This window comes from Monopterus albus, unplaced genomic scaffold (genome assembly GCF_001952655.1).
Source record: "Monopterus albus unplaced genomic scaffold, M_albus_1.0 scaffold49.1, whole genome shotgun sequence".
Classification (NCBI taxonomy): Eukaryota; Metazoa; Chordata; class Actinopteri; order Synbranchiformes; family Synbranchidae; genus Monopterus; species Monopterus albus.
Window position 1 is genome coordinate 1922358 of NW_018127929.1, and position 25976 is coordinate 1948333.

The 25976-nt window shown below is 39.2% G+C and overlaps 1 protein-coding gene across 7 annotated transcripts in view; it reads right to left on the reverse strand.

Annotated features, from left to right (window-relative positions):
* The window catches only part of rgs3a (regulator of G protein signaling 3a), a 122640-nt gene that overhangs the window by 92546 nt on the left and 4118 nt on the right, over positions 1 to 25976 (reverse strand). For 4 of the 7 annotated variants that reach the window (XM_020600858.1, XM_020600857.1, XM_020600862.1 and 1 more), the window contains 4 exons: positions 24923 to 24991; positions 21914 to 21974; positions 18877 to 18967; positions 6038 to 6105 (listed from right to left, as the gene is read on the reverse strand). In XM_020600858.1, the coding sequence (XP_020456514.1) occupies positions 6038 to 6105; positions 18877 to 18967; positions 21914 to 21974; positions 24923 to 24991 (289 nt within the window). Of the gene's footprint in view, positions 1 to 6037; positions 6106 to 13026; positions 13046 to 18051; positions 18070 to 18876; positions 18968 to 21913; positions 21975 to 24922; positions 24992 to 25976 lie in introns of those variants that run through there. The other 3 variants (XM_020600861.1, XM_020600860.1, XM_020600864.1) reach the window with 3 other exon arrangements.

Here is a 25976-nt window from a genome sequence, read left to right on the forward strand (position 1 = left end):
TCTTTCCCTTTTTATCGTTTGGAAGTCTGGCTCATGGAATGAAACATGGACATAGACTTGACAGAGAAAGAGAAGGGTGAAAGAGGAGTGATGCTGCACTAGTCTCTACAATACTAATAAAGTGGCAGAAAAGCCCGTTATTTTAAAATCCCTGCATGCCAGTAGTAATGGCAGCTTTTCCCTGTTTACCTTTTCAAAAGGGCGAGGGTTACCCGTCAAGCACACAAAAAACACTTTCTCTCTCTTTCATGCTGCGCTGTTCACCTCTAAATAGGCAGAAGGACGGATTAGAGAGAGAGAAGAAAGGGAGAGAAGAAAGCACATCTTAGAGAAAGGAGTGAAAGAAGAGTTTGAAAAGCTTGTCTTGGAGCCAGACGAGGCCAATCTGGTCTTTAGTAGTGTGGGATCTCTCTGTTGCTGTCAGTCTCCCCCTCTCTTTCTGACCCGAATAAACAGCTATCAAAGGAGAAGGCGTCTTCCAGGCAAGTGAACACACAAATTGGGTCGAAGGCCAAGTTCAGGGTCACAGCTCAAGCTGCACTTAAAATCCAAGAAGTGGATGCTCAGCATATGGCTTCGTAACTCACAAGCAAGATGACAACAGACCTCCCGGAACAAAGTTAAAATTGAAAAATAATAATAATTCTCAGGTTAGTGCATTACAGAGTACTTTACAAGTAAATGAGAAATTAATCATACTAATAAGAGGGCTGAAATATAAACAGTAGAACATCTAGAGACCGATTCACACAAAATTGTCAAAATATAAAGTCTGAATAAAAATGATAAAAGTGAAATCAAATTAATGACAACACCAGCCAACACAACCATGATAGTGAGGATCACAAATGCAATACCAATAATTGCTAAACACTGATGGATATATTTACATTGTTCACCATCTTAATTTAATGCATTAACAAGGTAACATTTGCTTAGGATATTAACACTGAACACAAAGTACCAATGGGAACGTCAGGAGTCTTGCAAGTGCAGTATGTGGTCATAAACCAAAGGAGTGAACTGTTTGAAATTTTGACCTGATGATGGCGCTCAATGGAAAATCAGGAGACCACAAAAACAAAATGATACTTAGGGGGATATGAATGTCTGTACCATGTTTCATGGCTGCATCCATTCATTCTGCAAAGATGATGAACATTTGTAAAAAGAAAAAAAATATTCAAGCCTGTCATTCTCCCACACACATACACACTATCACACTAATACTCGTCATGCAGGGCACTGGCCTGCTCATCGAGAGCCATCTGGGGTTCAGAGTTTTGTTCAAGGACAAGACATGGACAGGAGGTGGCAGGTATCAGTCGAAGATTAAAATAAAACTACTGTAGGTCTCCCACCTGAGCCACAGCAGTGAATACAGTGTGATAAACACTGTACAACTAATGCAAATCTGTGTGCATCCTTTGTATGTGGATTAAACTAACTTCCTTCATATTTAAAAAAAAAAAAAAAAAAGTGCAAAATATCAAAAAGTATACATCCTGCATCCACCAGAGAACAGATACAGTAATTGTCAGAAACAGTAGCGGCCCTGGCCAAAAAATAATAAATCTAACCCCACTGCACTCTTTGCATTTCACCTCACCATTCCTTCCCATCTTTCCCAACAGACAAAAATGTCAGACACATATTCACAGAGACAGTTTAGGAGCTAATGCTAGCTGACAAGCAAAGCGATGTAGGGGACACACTGTGGCGCGACTATTAATATTCATGAACTCTCTGCAACCCTGCCAATGACATGGTCAAATTTTTTTGTTTGCCTGTAAACATAATTAATAAATGATGACATGTCAACTTAAGGACATGAACACTTGTTGAATGTCTTTAATCTCTGGTAGAGACAATTATTGTTACAAAGTGAGAAACATTTTGGAGATACTCACGACTCGTCATGCTTAACGGGCCAATATATCTGTCTGTTTTAACTTTGATTGGTGAAGTGAACCTAATGTATATTGTAAACACTTATAAAAAAAACAATTCTAAAGAAGGGAGTGATTCAATTCTACCAAAAAAATTAAATAGAAAGTCATAGCTTCTCTAAATATTACAGGGACTGAAAGCTGCACTTTATCATTTGACATCACAAAATTGACTCATTTGACTATGACAGGTGTTTATCCTAAATGCCAACAGTTTGTCTCTACATAATCGTAAAAAAGCAAACCACAGGAACAACAGCTCTTTTTGATCAATTGAAAAGGCGTTCAACTCACAGTGAGTCAGAGAGAGGAAGCAAAATAACACAACTTGTGACATTTTTTAAAGTATAATTTATACCAAACATGGTAATTACCTAAACGCATAAACACTACAAAACACTAATGTTAAGCAAAAACACAGAGGAAAGTTGTAAATGTGTTGTCAGTGAATAGAAAAGCCTTGTGGTTTTCTGAGGGACATTCTTTTGTGGATATCAACTGTTGTCTTCACCAACATCTGAAGTGTTTAACACCTTAAATGAGCCCTTATTCATGTGCAAGGCCATCATCAAACAGTGAAAAATGCTTGAGTGGGTAAAGAGTGGGCAGTTAATGATACCAGAGAGCTCTTTGTGTAGTAGGGGTGATGGCCACGGGGTGACAGAGGGGAAAAAGAGAGGAGAAAGAGGAGGAGGCCTCAACAACCAAGGAGGAAATACACAACACTCTGGAAGAGAGTAAGGACAAGGCAACAGAAAATGGGTACAGAAAAGAAGAGAAAGTTTAAAAGGATTTCTATTCTCCTGTAATTTATCCTGTGAATGTGCTCAACCCCCACCCCACCCCACCCCCCCAACTCTCCCGAGACTATCCCAAACAAACTGCACAATCATCTGTTACTCTGATTCACCCAGAGATAAAGAGGAAGAGAGAGAATAAGAAAGGAGAGGGAGGGAGGGGAGAGGATGGAGAAAGGAGAGGAGCACAACCCAGTCCTGCACCAAATCATTACTACCTTCTTCACCTTCCATATGACTTCAAAACATACTGGTTGCAGCATTGTTCCCCGCCCCGAACAATGTAAGAAATGCAAAGACTGTTGCAGCTCCACAGAAGTAAAACATTTTGCTTGTGATGCACTGCACAGAGTGCCTTTGCCTCTGCACTGCACAGTTGTCAAAGCAACCCATTAACCCCTCCAAAAATACGGAAGAGTATTAGGGCCACTGCATACATTTTTTTTTAATTAGAGCCACTGCATAATTTTTTTTTAAATTCTGACTTTATTCTCAGAATTCTGACTTAGATTAGAATTCTGACTTTAATCTAAGTCAGAATTCCGAGAATAAAGTCAGAATTCTGAGAATAAAGTCAGAATTTAAAAAAAAAAATTATGCAGCGGCCCTAATACTCTTCCGTACAAAAATGATGAGCACAATGATGGGAAATATTGCAGCATATCACATTTGACACATTCTAAAAATACATCAAAAAGTTTTGGTTAGTGCACTAACGCATTAACAAGACACCAAAGTTAAGCTCCTGTTTCATTCACTTGGATTATTAATCCAATTTCTCTTGTAGAAGATCCAGCCATGTGTGATTATGGCTTCCAGTGTCTCTATACTTAGGGTCTGCCAGTATGTTTTATTAGGATGCAACTGAAGTTCTGCCTTCTCTCTGGCAATATGCTGGTATAAAACTCAGACAAGAGTGTGTAGTTACAGTAGACTGAAAGGAACTTGATACCTTTCCTTTTGAGATGTTCTATATAAATGTTCCTCCCATTCATGTAGCCTGCTCCATACCACACCAACTCCACTTAAGTGTCTACGAAGTATCTGCTGTTACAGACATGTGAAGCACCACAGAAATACAGTGCCAGTGAAGGAAAGACACTATACTGTGTGTTGTATATGCGCCAACTGACTTTTGCCTATTTATTTTCAATAAAGCGTGGCCCTACCTAAATATGACCACTGTCACGCATGCATCTTAAACTGTAGATGAGAATTTGTTAAAGCACTGTATTATCCCTTTTGCCATTGTGTGGAAACAAGAGCCAGAGTCAATTTTCTATAAAAGTTCCTCTGGAAATTTGACAACTCAGAGACCAGTAAGATTAGAATGCAGATTCCCCTACAGCTGTGGGGTGAACAAAAGCATTTGAAAAAGATGCAGCATTCATAGCCAATGAAGCAATCCTATCTCTGGTGTGACACTGGAAGAGGGGTCAAATGAGAAAAGACAGAGGCACTCCTCTGCCAGCAGTATTGTCTGAGCATCTATATGTTTGTTTCTCACTATGCTTCTCAGTATGATATTAACAATGCATGTGGTTTAAAGTTTCCTTATTTCAGCCAAAGTTTAAAAACTCATTCCTATTTTCTGTCAAAAAATAATGTAAAATAAAAGTGATTTTATAATGAAACGTTATTATATTACTTTATTATTAAAAAGGAAAAAAGGCTTTAGACATGGAATGTATAAGAAAGGCTTCTTTAGCCTCCATGCCTCTGGGAGAGCAGGTGTTAGTGCTGCTGTGTGTTGTTTTTGACTGACAGCTGAGAAGGCAGGGGACATGCTTTGTTACTATATCTCAAAAGCCAAAAGACAGGGGGATAACACCACTCCGCATCTAAAAGAAAAATCTACTGTAGCTAACTAACTATTATGCCTGAAATACAACAGTAGAGCAGTGACTAGGACTGCAGTGCGTTTAGAAACTGAGCACTCCAACTAGAGAGAGAAGAGAGAGAATCCACAAAAGATTAAAAAAAAAATTTTTTCTTTTGTTATTTGTGTGTCCATTATGGGTCTCGGACCATACTTTAATCCATCTGACCACTGAGGTCTTTACATGTAAATTAAGGTCAGGTGAAAGTTCAATAAAGAGCTCTTCCAGCATATTTGCTTATTCCTCCATGGGATAATGTATGCTAGATACTGCTGATCTATTTCTGTCTGTCACTTCTGCTTCCCATGCTGTCAGAGCTCCTTCCACCTACAATCCTGATGTCACCATATGCGACTTATGATCTTTCTGCCTGCATACCCGGAGCCAATCAATCAATGGATGCTGTTCTTTAAATATCATTGCAATTCTGCCCATCTGTCATTCTTACTTCTGCACAACCCAGTCAAACACCTCCATGACTTCCATGATGTCCGGGGACCCTGTTCAAAGCTTCCATCAACTGCATATTGGGTCTAGTCCATCGCTAGACTCTGGAGATCCTGTCCTGTCTCCTACCTGGGCCTATGCTTGATATAAATGCTTCACATCAGTAGAGACTAACTGCCAGAATCTCAATACATTTTGTTATTTACCTCACTTTGATCTTTCCTTTTCACCATTAATGCTGCTGCTGCCAAGTAAACACTGCTTAATATTACCCTGCTGTAAAATGAGTTTTAGAAGTCATGCCTCCTGTGTCGCTATTAAGCGTTAAGTAATCTTTAGGATTTATTTTTGATTAATGCATGACTACAATGAATGTAATAAACAAACGGACTTTAAGGAGATGTCAAACTTGAACTATTCAGACAAAACTAAGAGGACAAGTGAGGACAAAATGAGAAGTATTTGTGATCTACATACATAGATAAGAAAAACTCTTTCTCATCCAAACCCATGACTCTGCTCCACGTGACTCACATGCATGTGAACAATTTGACAAATATTGTCCTACAAGAAAGAAAATGTTGCTCTATTCACTGCTCCAAGCTCAAATGCATGATTTAATTAGTTGCTATGGCTGCTGAGAATGTGTAACATGGAATTCATGTAGCAGATATCTACTGAAGGCATGAGTCTGCTAGACATGGTGCAATGCCATGGCTGAAATATATTATATAGATGTTTTCATTAAGAAAAAAGTTGCGCAGCTATCTAGAGAAATACTCACTACCAACAATTATAACAGTAGCATTATTCGACACTTGTGTACAAGTCCACACACTATTAAATTTCCACATTATTTCTCTTACTCAAGTTGACATGAACCTGCACACAGAACAGAAGCAGCCATGGATGTATGAATTTAGCATGTATGCACATAAAATAAAAACAGTTTGAACATACTTACTGTTAAGCATTGCATATTCTCAGGGTGACTGGTCTCAGGGGCAGCACCATGGTTTGACAGCACAGCCTCTGAAATGTAGACAAAGGAATCACGGGCTGAGACAGTGCCTTTGGAGCACATTTCTCCCTATGCCAACACAAAACAGCCCTCTGGATGCACAATTATAAAGTCTTCAAACTGTTCTGAGAGTCCATAAAAGTGATTCAAAAAGAAAACAACAAGCAATTATAGCAACAGTTGTCTGCAGCAGCCTTCGCTGGGCTGGGATTCAAACTTCTGAGTGCACATAAAAGGCGAAAACAAGCCGGCCGAGTCAAGGAAAATCCTGTAAGATTCAAGGATCCAACAAACTGCCCAAGAGAGGAGTGGAATTGAGAACAAGTGAGAGGGAGGGAAGGAGGGGTGAAGAAGAGAAAAGGAACTCCTCTCTCACTCTATTATCCGTCCGTCACAGGGCTCCTGGGAAGTTTCTATGGTAACAGGGACTCACGCCTCAGTGTTCTTTTAACTATTGCTCATAAAGGCAGCATTCAGCTCTGGGCCACAATGTAGATCTCCCTCTGTCTCTTTTTACTTTGTGTCTTTCTTACCACATTTCCTTCTATCCACATTTGTCTACATCTCTCACTTCATGTGTACATCTTTCCTTCTCGGTGTTTGCCTTTTTTCTGTCTAAAACTTCAGACAGAGCCATAATTGTCTTCTCCCTCACAATCACCATCCCTCTGTTTGGTGTTTCAATCCATCCTCTTGCACCTCTCTTCTTTATACTCTTCCATCATCGTGTCTACCTCCATCACCAGAGGAGAGAAAATATCCTACCCCAGACTGTGAAATGGTATTTTCTAACATAAATTATGAGCCCCAACACAAGTTTAAGTGGATAAGTAACCTCCTGCTAAGCCTGAAATACCTTGAAATATCCACCAAAATAGCTTTAAAATAGGGGGACACACTTTTTAACACTGCATTATTGTGTCACGTATTCAATGTGGTTTGAACCATCTTGGTGCAACACTTCAGTGAAATGCTATCACAGTTAATCTGAACAAAATATTCCAATCTAAAAATCTGTTATGCATTTACTGCTGCATGAAACAGAAACTGAAAGAAATCTTGCAAATCTTTTTACACAAACGAAGCAGCGTGACAACAAAAAGTGTTTTTGCCACAGGAAACCACTGTTTATTTCCCATTTTCCTTATTGCCAGTCTTTTAACCATGGCCAGAACATTCTCTAGCATTAACCACATGGTTAATAGTGTATCCATATGACAAAAGTGCAAAAGCTTTGGAAGGTCTTGACAAATATTGCCGTCCTGCCAATTGAGTCATCAGGTCAGAAGACTCCGTTCTAGGAGGCATAGACAACTAGCCATTTAATTTGCGGTACTTGTTTATTTGTAATGATAGGTCCTTGTTGTTTCATCAGAGCTTGAGGCCAACCAAGAGCTAACCCTAATATGTTTTTAATTTTGCCCAGCAACCCCAAATTGCTCTGAAGATCATCCAAAATGTCATCACAGTCCCAGTGTGCTCAGAAGAATAGAAAGCTGTCAAGAGCCACTGCCCCCTTCGGCAGATGAATGTTAAAATGGCTTTTATTAAAACCCTGCACATACAGTAAATCCTTTGGAGCCGTGAAGGTCAAACATCCAAGTGAAGTCACAATAAATAAAACACAAATCTGACTTTAAAATGCATCTAATCTACTTAGAACAGACCACATTTTGGGCATAGTTTTTAATTTCCTCTGAAACCCAATAACTTAACCTCAGAGTAAATGACCCAATCCCATAGTTATAGTTACCACAGTAACCCCTGGTTTAAAAAGAGAGAGATTTTGTCACTTTTGAATCTGAAACCTCCAGGGGTCCAGCAAAAGACAGGGGCTAACCTGGCTGGCATCAAGCCCAGGAGAGGAATCTTTTGTCTAGGTAACACAACAGTAACACAGGGCTTACAAGGAAAAAAAGAATATAAGGGACTGGGAGCAACTGGCAACAAGAAGGATCCTGAATGACTGACAAAAATGTGGGTAAAGAAAGTGGGACGATAAGAATTTGAAAAAGTGGACAGTGGGAAAAGTATACACAGAAGAGAAATTCAGGGAATGTGAAAAAAAGAAATGTAGCCAGAAGAAGTCAATAAGAATCAGAGAATGACAGAATGAAACTACAGTAGATAGGGGGGGAAACAAAAAAGAGGCAGAAAATGAAGACATCCAAAAACCAAGTGTAAAGAAAAGTAATCGAAAGGTGTTGGCAGTGTCCTGCACCGAATCAGTCAGACTCAGATCTGCCAGAACATAAAAAGCTCTTGACTCTGCCCAAGTCTCTCATTGCACCACTCACTCACTTGACACCCAGTCCCCTTCTTTCACCTCCTGTTACCCACAAACAAAATAAGCACTTGTTAAAGAGCGAAAAAGCCAATAATGGAGGTGGCTGCATCCACTTCACTGAATGATTGTTTAAACTGCTAACACCAAGAAATAACACATCATATAAATAAACTCACTGACAAGTGTAGGATTTCAAGAAATGACACCAACACAGTGATGAGATGGTGGCAGGTTGCTGCTTCATGCTGGTGTCCATGTTAACAACCAATCATCACATTTGAGTGTGGCATGCCTCGTGTGACAGGGCTTGGAGAAGTACAGCATCTGACAGACATAAAATATTGCAGGCTTCTGTCTGTAGGAAGATAAAGGCTTGACAGGTTCAGAAGCTGAGAGGACAGAAGTGAAACCAGTTGGTTTCTAATGGGACAACCTTGAACAACTAATGAAGGACACATATAATTATAGTAATTATGTTAAGAGCACACATCTTTGTCACATTCAACATTTATTTGTCATTTTTACCCATGAGTGAATAAAACTGCTCATTCTCCAGACAAGTGTATAAAATCAAGCAATAATAATAGTCCTATACAATAGGCTGCATTAAAAACCTGACAACAATAAAAGATCTAAAATCCACAACTAAATATATAAAGACTAGAAATTCTCAGGTACATGAGGATAATACTGAACACTCTGAATCATCTGAATGAGGATGTGTCAAACTAAACAAAGTTGTATTTTATATATGTAGTGTGAGTTGACTGTACTGTTGTTACAGTACCTTTACACACTGGTTGTGATACAGAGTTGTAAAGGTTTTTGGCAAAGCCTGCGCAAAGGCTTCAATTTATTGGACAACTAGAGTGGGGTGTTTTTAATCAAGGCTGAGAGTACAAATGGACCACTTTTCAGCACCAGTCAGTTTCTACACACACAGACAACAGTTGATACAGTGATCTATGAAAATCATATGAGAGCAAAGCCAGATGTCTGAATCATGTACCTTAACTGACATTTAGAACATTAATAAATCCAGAAAACTGCTTAGCATAGCACATTTTTCAGTTAACAGAATTATGAGGCTTAAAAAAAGACTATATGGATCAACAAATGAATGGCAATGACAGGTACACTGATATGGCGTTATGCTGGAGTAACATCTCCCACATATCTGTGAAAATGCAGTACAGCACAATAAACACTTGCCCTGTGTTTTCTTGTAAATAAAGTTTTGATCACATTCAGTGTTTCACGCTAAATGCAAAGTGTGTGCCCTTAAGGTCTAGTAAACATGCAGAGTGCATTTTCTTCCTCATAAAACATCTGCAAAACTGATGTTTTTTGTTTTGAAATTATGCATCATTTTCATCTTACCACCAACTGTCAATTGTGCCTGTATAGCATGATAATACTGACAGGATATGAATGGTGATGATGCTAATAACAATAGTTTATGATACTATTAGTGGTCAAAAACTTCATAAAGTACATTTAAGGTCTCAAACTAAACACAAACTTGTGTTCTGGGGGCAGTACAAAACTGTTCTATTGCACCAATAAGAGGTGAGCATGGAGTATCTGTAAACACATTTACACTTCACAGTCTTCAAAGTTATTAGCCTTGTAGGCGGTTTTGGTAACTACATCAGTACATGCGTAGCTCATAGGCTGAAAGAGTGAGTGCAGTCTTGTGCCTGAGGGTGTTTGTGTTTGTCAGTAGATAAACAGATATACAAGAAAAGATGCCGGATGATTCAGTTCGGTTCTGGCCATTATTGCACATTGTGTTACACTCATAGCTTGTGTTCTAACTGTTAGGTAGACTAGTGGAAGCGAATGTAGTGTCATTCTATTGATTGATCTTCAGTGTTGAGCTGGGTTTCACAGTCACTTCTGTAAATTTCTACCCCATATTCTATTTTTAATGCAGAAAATATTTATAAAAATCTGTCCCAAGTCTATGGGGATCATATCTAGTCTAGTCCAATAGGATAACAACATGCTGATAAAACTGCTTTTCCTTTTCTATCAATTTTCAGAGGTCAAATACTCCACATTCTGTACTTCATCCGCTATGGGAATACTGAAGGACTAAAATAATCAGCTAAATCCAGCAACTCAACCCATTATCAGTTGCAATAAAACAATCAGTGACCCATTTCCAAGATTACTTGACATATTCAATACATGGCACCTTGCCATTTCTGGAACACAGGTTATGTCCAGAACAACTGTGAAGACAGACTTACTAGCAATAGCCTTATAAATATCTACACAGTACTGTACGGTTCCTTCTTATGTGTTTCAGGAGCAAATTACATGAACACATCACAATCCAAAACAGCACCACCACAAACTATTGCCTCAAACACCACAGAGGAATTAACAATACTCTGACAGACTTAGCAAAAACTGAATATAACAAGCATGAATTAAGTTACAATTACAAGGTGTTTCTGTTATTTTGTCCACCTCTCTACAAAAGTAGTGCATATAGGCATAATATAATACAAACACTTAGCCTGCAAATACTGTAGATAGATACACAGGTAATGTTCCCCACTTACAGTTCAATCACTGGGAGGAATGCATTTTGTTTATGCTTGAGTTATCTGTGCACTACCAGACCAAAGTCCAATACACTTCAAACTTGTCACAAGAATAACACTCAAATTTAAAATGCAGACTTAGTATAAGAGAAGTGTGTGCCCTGATTCTGCCAGACCTCAGCAGCCGCTGAGCAACTGACTCATTCACTGCATGATGCCACATGGAACAAGACAATGTGATGAATCTGTTAGCTGAACAGTACTGATTCATTCATTTCATTTCCTGTTCCTGTCCTGAGCAAGACAGAACAGCCAAAAAGGTTTACACCTGCTGTCTGTTGACTGAATGTGTTGTGTGATTACCCCTGACAAAGATCTGTAGAATTTGAAGAGAAAAAGCACAGAAATGTCTAGAGACTGGGATGAGATTTGAAATCAAGCCTGAATGGTTCCTCCAAATTCATCAGATGATCAATTTCAGCCAACATTAGTTCATCAGGCTGATCAACTGGTCGAAACAGCAAAAAAAGCTGCATGCTATAACATGCATTACCTCCAGTCCAGCTTTGAGTGTGTCATACTAAATCACCATCAAGGTCATCAGTATTACTAGCAAGCACATAAATTCTGACTCAGTGCCAGTCACGTGTGTTGAACAGCTAGTGTTTCACATGCTGCGAGCTGTACTACATGTTGTGGCACTGGTATTTTAAAGCATATAAACAGCAGTAGGTGCACAAGCATGACCTACAGTATACTATATAACCTATTTATTTTTTAGAATATAAAAATAACTTGACTATAATAACATGCCTCAAGTATGAAAAAATGACTTCTTTTACTACTGAGTCTGATATGTATGTGTCATCCACCCAGTACATGTAAATATATGTGCTGTGACAGATGATGAAAATATGTACAGAGAATAATGGGAATATGCCTGTTTTCCACATGAATGCACCCCTTACACACTCCAGTCATGCTCACTTAGTTCCACAGACCTTCTGCAAGCTCAACTTGTTTGCCCATTGGGAAATTATTCTAATTTACTCCGAGTCCATGACGACCTTCAGCCAGCCAGCCAGGTTCATTGCCTCTGACCCTGACACAGAAGTGTCTGTCCACTGGAGATTAAAAACTATACTACTGGGAGGTTTGTAGTCTGAGTCAGCTCCTAACACAAATAGTGGTAATAATGTACCTAAAGTTTGGTACTACCTTCTTTTTCAGGTTATCATCTACTCTGGTTTCCAATGGACATCACTGGTCAGCTGGGCACTGTGATTAGTTTAACTACAGATAAACCAGAGGCCACTGTGTTTCATCTAGATTTTCTTTTTGCCATCTTTCTGTTTACTGCAAAACCAATAACAACCATTTGTAGTTTCCAAATAATAATCACATTCTCAGACTGTCTTGTTTCTAATTAGGTGACTTTGGTTCTCAGACCTCACATTGCACAGCTGCAGTTTTACATTCTGAATGAGGCCCAACAGGCGCATCGTTAAGCTCCCACCCTGTAGATGCTATGCCATAAACAGGCTTCTTATCTGCAGTTTCCTAATAATGTTTGTTGTTGCATCTTTTCTCAGTGAATATGCAGCTCATGTGACACATTTCATTAAGTCAGATACAGAAAGGTCATACTAACCCCAAGTCTTTAACATGAACTTCAAAGGTGAACCTCATTGTGTTGGCTCTGCTCTCAATTATCTGATTTATTTCTTTATTTAGAGACATATTGCGCCAAGGACGAAACACTTAATTTACTTAAATGTCAGCATGCCTCCAACACGGTTTTCACCTCTGTACACTTCTTGAACACAGTTTTGATGACATCTGCCTGACACTCCTATCACTTTGGTTGCACCTTTTAGGATGGGAGAAACTGCAGCTTTTTATAAGCATTTTCTCAGAACACATTTAAACTTTTAACTAGTCACTAACACTATCAATAGCTCCAATTTTAAGTCCCAGTACAGCATTCTAGTGTGACATTGAGCCAGCATGCATAATACGGACAGTGAAACTAAAAGCAGTTAAATTAATAAAGATATCAAATTTATCAACAAAAGATGTGTGTTTCTTACTGTGACATGTCAAATCTCTTCTGTGGAAAAGGCCTATTGTCAGCGGTTCATGAAGTGTGGCAACCTTAATCGGCAACCTTAATCCCAGCATTGCTCCGCCCACCTTAATTAGCTATAAGTGAAAATACCTGTGTAGGCACCTTTACAATGGTATACTGTATGATAAATTATTATTTTACTTTTCATTTCTCCTTTTTCTTGAAAGAGAAAGGAAGGTATTTTAACAACAAAGTAAGTTTGTTCAAATTAAGCCTATTGTTCAAGTCCAAAAAGTAGAAAGTAACCAATGAATGCTAACACAAAAAGTCCAATTACAAACCATTAACTTAAGTTTATTACTGTATACTTGTTAAATTAACTAAAATCCATGACCATGAATTCCATCCATCAAACTTTACCATGTTTTTAAATACTGTTATCATATTGTGTGTATTTTAAAAAATCTGCACAATGTCAAACGAACAGAGTCCAACACAGTAGCACAGAGTGCTAATGATTGGTATAATGCTCTCTCTCTCTCTATCAATAAATACATAGGTATTTTGGCCCACTCTTCGTGAGCAAACTGCTCCAGCTGTCTCAGGTTTGAAGGATGCCTTCTCCAGACTGCAAGTTTCAGGCCTTTCCTCAGATGGTCAACAGGACTCATCAGGGCTCATAGAAGGCCACTTCAGAACAGTCCAATGTTTTCTTCTTAGCCATTCGTGGGTGTTTTTATCTGTATGTTTTGGGTCATTATCCTGTTGAAGGACTCATAGCCTGCGACTGAGACCAAGCTTTCTGACACTGGGTAGCACATTTCGCTCCAGAATGCCTTGATAGTCTTGAGATTTCATTGAAGCCCTACACAGATTCAAGACACTCTGTACCAGATACAGCAAAGCAGCCCCAGAACATAACTGAGCCTCCTCCATGTTTCACAGTAGGTACAGTGTTCTTTTCTTTGTATGCTTCATTTGTGCGTCTGTGAACATAGAGCTGATGTGACTTGCCAAACAGTTCCAGTTTTGTCTCATCTGTCCAAAGAACATTCTCCCAGAAGCTTTGTGGCTGGTCAATATGCATTTTGGCAAATTCCATTCTCGCTTTTTTATGAGTTGCTTTCTGCAGTGGAGTCCTACTCAGTCATCTTCCATAAAGTCCACTGTGGCTCAGACAGCGACGGATGGTGCCATCTGACACTGATGTACCTTGACCTTGGAGTTCACCTCTAATCTCTTTGGAAGTTGTTCTGGACTCCTTGGTTACCATTCGCATTATCCGTCTCTTCAATTTGTCATCAATTTTCCTCTTGCGGCCACGTCCAGGGAGGTTGGCTACAGTGCCATGGACCTTAAACTTCTGAATAATATGTGCCACTGTAGTCACAGGAACATCAGGCTGCTTGGAGATGGTCTTATAGCCTTTACCTTTAACATGTTTGTCTATAATTTTCTTTCTAATCTCCTGAGACAACTCTCTCCTTAGCTTTCTGTGGTCCATGTTCAGTGTGGTACACACCATGATAACAAACAGCACAGTGACTACTTTTCACCCTCTAAATAGGCAGACTGACTGATTACAAGTTTGAAAACACCTGCAATGCTAATTAGAGGACACACTTTAGTTTAACATGTCTGTATGGTCAAGTTATTTTCAATCCTTTCTAGGGGTACCATCATTTTTGTCCAGGCCAGTTTCATTAGTTTGCTTTTTTAAAATGCTTCTGTTGAACCACAATTCAAAAGCAATGACTGATTTTCATTAGTTAATTTTCAGTAAATTTTTATTTATTACCACTTTTGTCAGTTTCATGTTATTTCAGTGACCATTGTGAGTTTCTCTTTGTTTAACAGAAGGGTACCAACAATTTTGTCCACGTCTGTATGTATATACAGTATATAACGCAGCATACAGACAACCTGACCTACTTTCAAAGCATGTTGGAGGGAAATACATCAAAGGTGGTTAAAAACATACAAGCACATGTCACTCTGGGTCAGCTGCCTTCACTGGTGAGCAAGCCAAAAAAAGCTGATCTCAAAAACTCTACTAAATGCACAGACATAGACTAAATACAGTTAAGCATGTTCAATAACATAACATGTGCAGATGAGTAATGACATATCTAATATTTAAAAATGTCCAGCAAATCCAATGACCACATAAACTAATAAAAAAATGGATCTCCACTGATATGTAATTAATCAATTACAAGACTAAGGACTGTTTATTCGAAACTGATTTTCTGAGGCAAATCTGAGGCAATTTGAAAAAACATCACAGTAATACAAAAATATATCAATTTGTATTTTTTCCACACATGATCCAGTTATAAACTCTTATTCTAAACACCTGTAAAAGTGTGTACATTCCAAATTTGATTGAATACATACATATGTATCCTGTATTAGGAGTATTAATTACTAGTAGTAGAACAGCATTTAAAGAGCTGTATTTATACAATAAAGAGGCTTTTATCACTACATCATACAAAAGTGTGTCCTAAAAATTACCACTAATTGCCCTGTCACTCCTCATCTCAGAAATGTTGTTTGGCTGCCACTCATGCATAGTCTTGCAGCCTCTCCACTCATGTTTAGCAAAGTTAAGATGGCAGCTTTTTTATTATAGCCCTACAGTGTAATTAGCTGTCAGCACTCCACAGACAGGTTTTGTTATGGAAGCAGAACGTCTGAACCATACAAGAGGAAGTATGTTTGAGCTATAGTGGTACTGGAGGGGAAAGAGAAGCGGGACTTCTATAATGTACATCTAAGTAATAATTTCCCTAAGGGTGGAATGTTTTATATAATCAATACTGTGTGAATATGTTTTGACTTTTCTAGCTTATGTGTAGTGCTCAGCCCCAAGCCCATTGATTTCTACTCAAAATAAATATCTTTAGTAGAATCTTTATATAATTTATTGTTTTAGGGGTAATTAATTTTCTAACTAACAGCTGGGCACTAGTTTTCATCAACTGTTACTCAAAAAGAAGTAATTTGTGCATATGTTGGAGATTTCCAGCTGTGGATAAATACACATAGACACTGATCATTTACAAACTGAACTGGCACAGGTCTCTGAGTAAGGGCACACTGATCCAAATAGTGCACCTCTGGTAAGAGTCTGTGCACAACAAATGAATTCAGCAGAACAGTAAAACTTGTTTCAACAGACAAAATTTGAATAAAGCTCGGCTTTACTTCAAAATTGATACCTTGAAATTGTGTAACTTTTACTATATTGCCTGATAAAAGAGTGCAGACTGCACTGTCTTGAGCCTTGCCTGAGATACTGTCTGCCTAAACAGCGCATGCCATAATTCCCCTGAGAACTCCATAAAAACTGAATACACAAACAAACCACATAACCTACAACACACACAACCAATTACTGCTCCTACACTCAGTGAGAGCATAATGACCATGAATTTGATATTAAATCTCTGAAAAGGTTTGTATCCCCAAAATGAGATGTCCACATTTTTCATTTTAGAATTAATATTTTTAATAAACTATTTTTATGATAGCTTCATTGCACTTAATACTGTAATGCTGACAGATGTTAAAGATTGCTGCTATTGCCATCGCTGCTTTCAACTACAGAAAATCAGAGGACATGACAAGCAGCAAAAAATGATAAATTGGCCTTGAATCTTGAATCTATTACAAGAACAGAGTGAGCCTGCCAGGGTCCTGGTATGGCCATACTCACTCCTGTTATTGCAGGATTTCCTTTAATGTTGTACTCTATAGACTGTAACTCATGGGCCAGTAGTTAGTGTTGCATCAAATTGTTTGTTTAGTAAAAGCCATTTTCCACAGTGCCAGGTTACATAAGAGATGGACTGAGGGTTAACAGACAAATGACAGAGATACCAGAGTGACTAAGAAACAAAGATGTCTGAGAAAACAGAATGAGGCAAATGCAATAAAAAAAACAGGTGAGGGGGTAGGCGTGAAATGGAAAAGACAATGAAAAGGCTCAAAGATAATCAGAAGATTGATACTGTTAATGAGTAAGATTTCCATGCTAGTGCATGTCATGGTGCAGCAGTGCCTCCATGGCCTACATTCTGCCAGCTGGCAACACACAAGTGCATGTGAGAGTATGTCCCCCCAACTCACTCTCACACATACACACATGGATCAGATGAGACAGTACTGGGGCAGTATTGCCACTGGGAAAGATGAAAACATTCTACACTCATTAATACAACCAAGCACACAGTTTTGCTTGATTTTAGCCATGACCTCCTGTGAAGTTACTGAACTAAAACTTCTCCATTTGCACTTTCTCAGCAGATGTTAATTTGTGTTGCACTTAAAACATCTTCCCACAGCTAAAAGAGCCATATGCCTCTGTAACCTATGCCTATGATGAGTATTAATCCTGATCCCCTTTGTAATGGTTTCTTGCTGGCTAAGTCCAATTTGATACCCCGTCCCAGTTCCATCCACCGATGCATACAACTAATTTTAAAGTTGTTAGCCTAGTTCAGTTTATATGGGTTAGCTAACGTCCTATGATGTCATACCAAGGTGAAAAAGAGTGTGAGTACATGCATGTCACTGTGTTTTGATGTGAAAGGTGTTGTGTATAGTTACATGTGTACAAAAAGATAAGGTGTATGAGTAAGATAAGCTCCTAAAGGGGTCTTCCACAGAGAGCAATTGTGACCCAGCTCAGCAAGAGAAAATGAAAGGAGAATTGACAGATTAGCAGCAGACACACAGAGAGTAACAAAGACAGATTAAAAGTAATGCAAGCAGCAACAAAAGCATATCGAGGAGCAATATAAAAACACATAAGGGAGAAGAAATGGGCAGGAAGAGGACTAAAGGAAGATGAAACAATCAAAAAAAGGTATAGGGAGGAGAGCAACAGACAAAAAGGGTCAGAGGAAAAACAGGATCCCCAAATGAAAACAAACCACTCTGGTCCATGTTGCAATTTTTTTGCAATGCAACATGCAACTTCCAAAATATACTCATGTGCAGTGAGCACAGTCAAGTACAATAACACAAATATTGTACTCACCTAGTCTAGGCTGCCCTTATGGCTGGCATAGAGTAGCATAACTCCAACACACACACACACACCACCACCACCGTCAAACTACGTAGGAGTGCAAACACACAGTAAATTGAAAGAGAGGGAGCAGTCGAAGGTGGGAAGAAGAAAAATAGATTTCCAGACAAATGTGTGTCTGTGTGTAGAGTGGGTGTATGTCTGTGTGTGAGGGGAGATCCACTCCAGCAGTGGACAGTATGGGAGCCCTCTGTCACTTTATGTCTCTCCTCTCTTTCTGGCAACTGCGACGCATCAGGGTTTCGTCCAGACCCCTCTCTCCCTCCCACTCTCTCAGTCTCTCCCTTATTCGCTCTCCCAATCCCTCTCTCTTTCTCTCCTGTAATCCCCTGCTTCCCCATTTGCCCCACCTCCCAACCCAAAGAGTGATAAAGACTTGGAGCCTGGCACACAAACCTGAGAATATGCACATGGCATGCATTTAAAGCACTTATGCAGCGATATGTTCATACAGTTGACATTTGCATTTGACATTTGTTTGACCCTCTCACTGATGACTGGCCTTTTTTTTATACATTTGGTTGAGAAATATAAACACTGAACCAATATATAATGTAATAATAATAAACAGTACAGTGTTTAATACATCAGGATTAAATTCAAAACTTTTCAAAATAAAATATAGCTTATAGATGGAGAAGTTTCCTGATTTAAATGCAGAAAAATCTGATCAAAGCACAGTTCTCAAAAAGTAATGAAGCTTGATACTCAGTCTTAGAAAACAGCGTTCCAAACTGATTCATTGATTAATGATCAATGATTATGCCAACTTACCAGTACTGTGGTAGTTTTGTTGTGTGGACACTTTAAGATGCTTCTTCCTCCCCAGCTCTTCCCCAAGCAGGTAGTACCATCCCTGAACCTCCTACAGCACACATACACAAAAAAAAATGACTATGTGCATATGTGTGTGTATGTTTACATCTACAGTATGTGCATGTGTGTGAGTATGCCGCTGACTGGGTGCTGACTTTAAGCTTGGGGATTCAACCTAATAAGTGCTAACATTAAAATGAATCATCTAAGTGAGCTCATAAACACATTGTACAGACACACACAAACTCAATTTGCTGGTTCCTGCAGAGCTACAAATACACACACATTCACCACTCACAATTCCAGCAGCTGATGCCCCCACTTCTACTGTGAGCCAGATGCTGTGTGTGCATACAGTACGTGTGTTATACGTTTGTGGTTGCCACTACTGTATGTGTGTTACACAAACCCACACAGGCTGGGGTTTGTAATCCTGGTGATTTGGACAAAGTCTTGCAAACAAGGACATCAAAATGCCGTCATAAGCTCTGCCACCATTATACTCTGTGTCACACAGCACATACACAAATACACTCACACAGTGCAAGCCTCCTCTTTCATACTAAATAATGTGATGCCATGGACAGTGACAATAATCTCCGTTTTAAAAGGATCTTATCTGAGTGGACAGATTTCTGCAGGCTGTGGGACAAGGGGGTAGGACTTGTATAGAAGAAGGGGGGAGGGGAGGGCATATGTCCTGAAAGTCAGGGAGGGATTTACGCCATCATTCAATATTACCCTGCACATGTAACAAAGGGGTGAAGAATGAGGTAAAGAGAACTGTGAGGAGTGAGACAGATGGATGAACAGAGTAAGCAGGAGATAAGAGGGAAGTAAAAACTATAAAGTGCCAAAACGGTGCAAACAAATTACATGCAAAGCAGGTAAAAATAAAAGCTAACACTCAAACTCCTAATGCTTCTGAACTAAAACAAGAACACAGTAGAGGGAGACAGAAAGGTTATTAGTAAGAGAGGAATGAAAATTAACAACAGAAGAGAATAACAGATGTGGTTGGGGAGATGAAGAGACATAACTCCCTGTGACTCAAAGCTAAATCTCCCTCATTAGTATATTAAGCCAATAAAAAATTCATTGGGATAAATGTTACAGGAAGGAACCCTGACTGAAAATATTTCTGTTGTTTGTTCTCATCACTGTTATGGATGTCAACTGAAATCACAGAAAAGACTTGCTGGGGTGTGGTCATGAGCACACAAGGAGTATTATAAATCTGCCTCTTTGTTCATGCTTCTTATCCTAATCTTACTTCTGAACACCAAAGTAAGAGCTTTATGTTGACTTCTCAGCCAGCCTGAGAAAAATATAATCTGTGAAAATGAAATAAAAATGTTCACGGCATCCTGTCACTATTTTCTGTGTCATCTAAACAGAGTCAAATAGTCAAAATTAAAGGCAAATACTGATGATTTCTAACTCAAAAAGTGGCGGGGGAGAGGGGTTGATCTCATGGTCAAGAGCCCTACAGGTTCATTAGGGCTGATACTCCATCGGTGAAGGGCAGTACAGAAACCAAACAACTGGATGCAGTTTCTTAGAGAGGTTTTCTCACCTGTGTTTCAACTATAACAAGGATTAAAATTTCCTATTTCTCTAAATCCACGGCGGAATGTGGTTAATTTCATTGTTATACACACAGTAATGCATGCTAAATGATGTAATGTCATACAAATCATAAAAGGCTGAAGTATTACATTTGCAGACAAAATGAACTTTCTTTTTAACATGTGAATATGTAGTATAAAACAAATATGCATATTTGCTAAGGAAGGGAAAAGACAGCTGGATAAAATAGAGTTGAATAATTTAACATTGAAGAGAAAAAGCTAAGAAAAGCAGTTTTAGGGATATACCGTACAAAGGTACAGAACCCATTATTTCTAAATCAGAGCAATGCTGAACTCTTGGACCTCACATTAATCTGTTATCACCTGGGACAGTTTAAGCAGCAAAACGGAGGGCTAGTGTTCTTCTACATTATGTTATATGTGTGTAGAAAGAAGTGGTGTCTTCCTTTGTGTGCCCATCGCATCGCCAAGTAGTTGTCCACTCCACATCGCAGGCCTCTCCCTACAGGAGCCTGCTGGGCAGAGTCAGGGAGATTCAGCCCAATTTGGTCTGGCTGCACTGCGTAAGCTGGTGACAGTCAGCTAGTCCTCCACTCTTCCCTGGTTTCCACCCTGTTTGGTGTTGTTATCTTCAGTTAATTCTGTGTTCAGTTATGTAAAATAAACTTATGGAAAGTTGTAGCTGTCCCCTCTATATGTTTCCCCTCTTTGTCCAGTCTTAAGCCAGGTTGTCATGACATTATCTAGCAAATAGTCAGTAATAAGTATCTGAATGTAAAATGCCTCATCCTACAAAGGATATACTCTCAGTTCTTAATTAGTTTTAATGAGTATGGTCTCGTTATAGCGTGGTCAATCAGTCTACGACTTTGTTCTAGACTGAAATATCACAACTGCTGGATGGAGTGACATTAAATTTTGTACGAACACTGATGGTCCCCCAGATGTAGCACAAGGGCCAAAGCGACAGCTGAAAAGTGTGTGTGTGTGAGAAAGAGAGAAAGAGATGACGATATTAGTTATTTCAGGAATAAAAGGCCTCCCAGCCTGCTGCTCAACATTCACATACAGTACATACTGTATATGTATACAGACATTTCAGTGACAAAAAAATGTCATACAAAAAGTGAATACACAATATTTTCATTGTGATCATTCACCACAAGGACATTTGTAAATATCTGCATTCTATAAAGCTGAATAAAATATAACAAGATGCCACTCCAGTTTCTGGCGGGACACTGGTAACCCCAAAGTTTTTATGTCAACTACTGAGCTAAACCCTTAGATTCATGATCTAATGGATGGATGGACACACATAGAAAGAATGAAAGTTGAAAAGGGAGCTAATGACACTGTTTATAGAATGTCTTTCTACCTCTAATCTCTGTGTTCAAGCTCACCTTGTCTGGGTCCATAAGGGAGCGCACACCAAAGCTCATGCAACCCAGCAGTGCACTCATCCTGTTGACAAACACATACAAAGTGAATAAATAAGTGGGATAAAAATCAATTAATACCCCCAAGTATAGCTGTGTCATCTAACTCAGGTCTGATATCTGTAATGTTTTTTTAACCTCAATCCAACAGAGTGAACATCAAACACAAACTAATCAATGGGATGTTTAAAATTATAGTGTTTTTCATCTGCCATGGCATTTCTCTACCAGACCTATTCACGAAGGATTCAGTCCAGTCTTAGCAGTATTGATCTCTTTATTGCTTAAGCAAGGAGCACGGTAAGTGCCTTCCCCCTACACTTGTGACACTTACTTGCCTCTGGCTTTCCTTTCTGTGAAAGCTTGCAGTCTTTTCATTTCTCAAAACAAGCTACTATCTATTGTTGTCTTCACATAATTGATTATTCATAAGTCACTCAGTTTCCAATACTTCCTCAGAGGAGTGGAGGCATAATGAAAATAACTTTCCACACTGTATCATCTTTGACCTTCAGTTAGTGCTTCTCTCCCTGTGAGCAATAAACTACTCCTGCCTTATCTAATATCAACCTGAAACATTTGGCTTGCTTCTGCAGAAATAACACAACACCTCATTATTTTGACTGTGTGTACACACACAGGCACACACAATTTGTCTACATAAAGTGAAAAAAAAAGCACAATGTTTCAAATATACAAATCAATGACTGAATTAAATTACTTCAGCTGCATAGATAAGTATGTGAATGTGATACATAGTCTATCATTATGATTGTGTTCTGACAAAAGAAATCAGTTGGATGTACAGTAGATTTTATTTTTTACTACATCAAATTTTATCAAACCTATTATAACATTAAGATTGATGCTGTGGGTTAGACTGGTGTGGTTAGAATCATGATGAAGATAAACAATAAAAAAGTTACTTACAAAATGTATTACTTGGGAAATTTTTCACAAATATGCCAATAAATAGACAGGAGGCAAATTTATTATCAGAGAGTGCGCGTGTGTGGCAGTGGTGGTGGAGGAGGAGGCAGGGATGTTTAATTATGCATACATGAGCAAAAGAGTCCTTGACAACCTCCCAGCTGGACAGGACGAATGCAGCTGCTAATCCTGTTCTGAGGGCAAACTGGCCATCAGCACAAGCGAGCACATGACATGATTCGTGACTCCAGTGCAATTAGCCACTGGCTGAAAAAAGTAACATTTGCTCAAACCTACAGTGCACAGAAACATGCACCACGAAATTCAGAAAATACAAAAGCGTGACATGACGTGCTTATGTGAATTTCATGTTGTTCTAATGATCAGTCTGTTCATTTTATTCTTCTGCAAGCAGCAACAGTTTGTGTGAGTGGACTGTTCACATTCATTTAAAAATCAGCCAGGTTTGGCTGCAGCAGCATTTTGACTAACCAATGTTATGTGCTGTTAAAGAGTATATGCTGAAGAGGCACTGCTTCAAACAACTTCAGAAAAAGCAGAATAAGCACCTTTTCATGACATTTCAGTCTGCACTTGATTAAAAAATTACTCCTGAGGAGGGCATGGGTAGTGCAGGGTTAAAGATCACCCCTGCAGAGACCATGTGAACGAATGCTGCGAATGTGTACCGTGTCTGGGTATATGAGAGTGGACATATTCAGCAACTCCAGAAGAAAGCTGTGGAGGGAGTTAGTAATAGACTGCCAGTACTACAGTGCTATCTTTGCTTGGTAGATCATCTGGATAATCAGGGATTATGTGTGAAATTGCTCTGTGCAAATCTGCAGTATGTGAACAAAGCCTGCTAAATACAACAATTTGTTTCATAACCTTGGTTCTGCACAAAGAAAATGGAATTTACTGTATGTATTTAGCCAAGTGGAGGGCAGAGTGCACGTCCATTGTCGTCTTGGGCAAGCTTTACCTGGAATCTTATCGGTATATTAAAAGTAACAAGGCAATATTCACAGAAACAGGCATATACTGTGTCTTGCAAACATTTAAGAATTATCAAAACTGTACTTCTCCTGAAACATTTTTTCCTCCTGGCTGTTCCCCAATTACCAGTGAATGAGGCTTAATTGCTTACTAAAGAGGAGTAAATCACTCTTAATCTGTGTCCCAGAAACTGTTCTAAAAAAGGTCTTTATAATCAGTCCATGGTCAGCGAATCATTTAAGCCTGCCACTCTATACAGTACATCTGTATACATCCCTTTCAGTATGTGTTGTACATCATATTCCCGTTTCAGCCGTTTAGTTTGGCCGTTCAACCTTAGATCTGCCATTCTCCATCCAGATGCCCTCAGACTATCCTACCTGTTCCAGCCCCTTGACTTCTACGCCTACCAGCTAACCCGTCTTTTATTACCTAATCATCCAGTCAGTACTTGAACCAAGTGATCAATCCATCATTTTCACTTCCATTATAATTACAGTGCTGTTCCTGCCTTTTTGGTCTTCTCTGCATTTGGCTTCTCCATCTCGTGCTCCATACATCAGCTATGATGGTTACAGTGATTCCTCTGTCTTAATAGCAAAGACTGATATAAAACCCGTTAAGAGAACACTATTCGTTAGTATTCTCAGCACATAGTGATGCTTTTCTTCAGTCTTATCAACACAACACAGCACAAGAAATTTGTGACTCACTTCGCCATATGTTCTCCATCCCCAGCAATGACCCTGTTTTCAGCTTAGGTCTGCTGAGGCAGGCAGGCGAGAGTAACACATCCACTTTGCCAGATTCAGAAACACACACACAATGAAACACTCATGCGTACAGACAAAGACACAAAAGCATTCAGCAGCATAAATTATAAAATCCTTTGTTGGCCTAGTAGGAAGTTTTGTCTGTTTGTGGAGTGTGCTCACTAATGTGTCACAGCTTCTTGAAAACAAACAAAGTTTTCTTTATTATCCCCTCTGTCAATATTTTATCATCAGCCACATTCTCACCATCCTCAACTTTCCTCACAGGTACCTTGTTGTGGAGTCAGAGTTCCACACTGTGAAGAGCAGCCTCTTATGAAGGTCCCCCTTACCGACAACACTGAAAATAAAGGAAAGCAAGTCAGCCGGTCTCAAACTTCAACAGGGTTGAGGCAGAATGTGAATTAAATTTGAGACATGACAAAATTGCATATAAAGTTAAAGGAAAGATACAGTGCCTTGCGAAAGTATTCGGCCCCCTTGAACTTTGCGACCTTTTGCCACATTTCAGGCTTCAAACATAAAGATATAAAACTGTAATTTTTTGTGAAGAATCAACAACAAGTGGGACACAATCATGAAGTGGAACGAAATTTATTGGATATGTCAAACTTTTTTAACAAATAAAAAAACTGAAAAATTGGGCGTGCAAAATTATTCAACCCCCTTAAGTTAATACGTTGTAGCGCCACCTTTTGCTGCGATTACAGCTGTAAGTCACTTGGGGTATGTCTCTATCAGTTTTGCACATCGAGAGACTGAAATTTTTGCCCATGCCTCCTTGCAAAACAGCTCGAGCTCAGTGAGGTTGGATGGAGAGCGTTTGTGAACAGCAGTTGTCAGTTCTTTCCACAGATTCTCGATTGGATTCAGGTCTGGACTTTGACTTGGCCATTCTAACACCTGGATATGTTTAGTTGTGAACCATTCCATTGTAGATTTTGCTTTATGTTTTGGATCATTGTCTTGTTGGAAGACAAATCTCCGTCCCAGTCTCAGGTCTTTTGCAGACTCCATCAGGTTTCCTTCCAGAATGGTCCTGTATTTGGCTCCATCCATCTTCCCATCAATTTTAACCATCTTCCCTGTCCCTGCTGAAGAAAAGCAGGCCCAAAACATGATGCTGCCACCACCATGTTTGACAGTGGGGATGGTGTGTTCAGGGTGATGAGCTGTGTTGCTTTTACGCCAAACATAACGTTTTGCATTGTTGCCAAAAAGTTCGATTTTGGTTTCATCTGACCAGAGCACCTTCTTCCACATGTTTGGTGTGTCTCCCAGGTGGCTTGTGGCAAACTTTAAACGACACTTTTTATGGATATCTT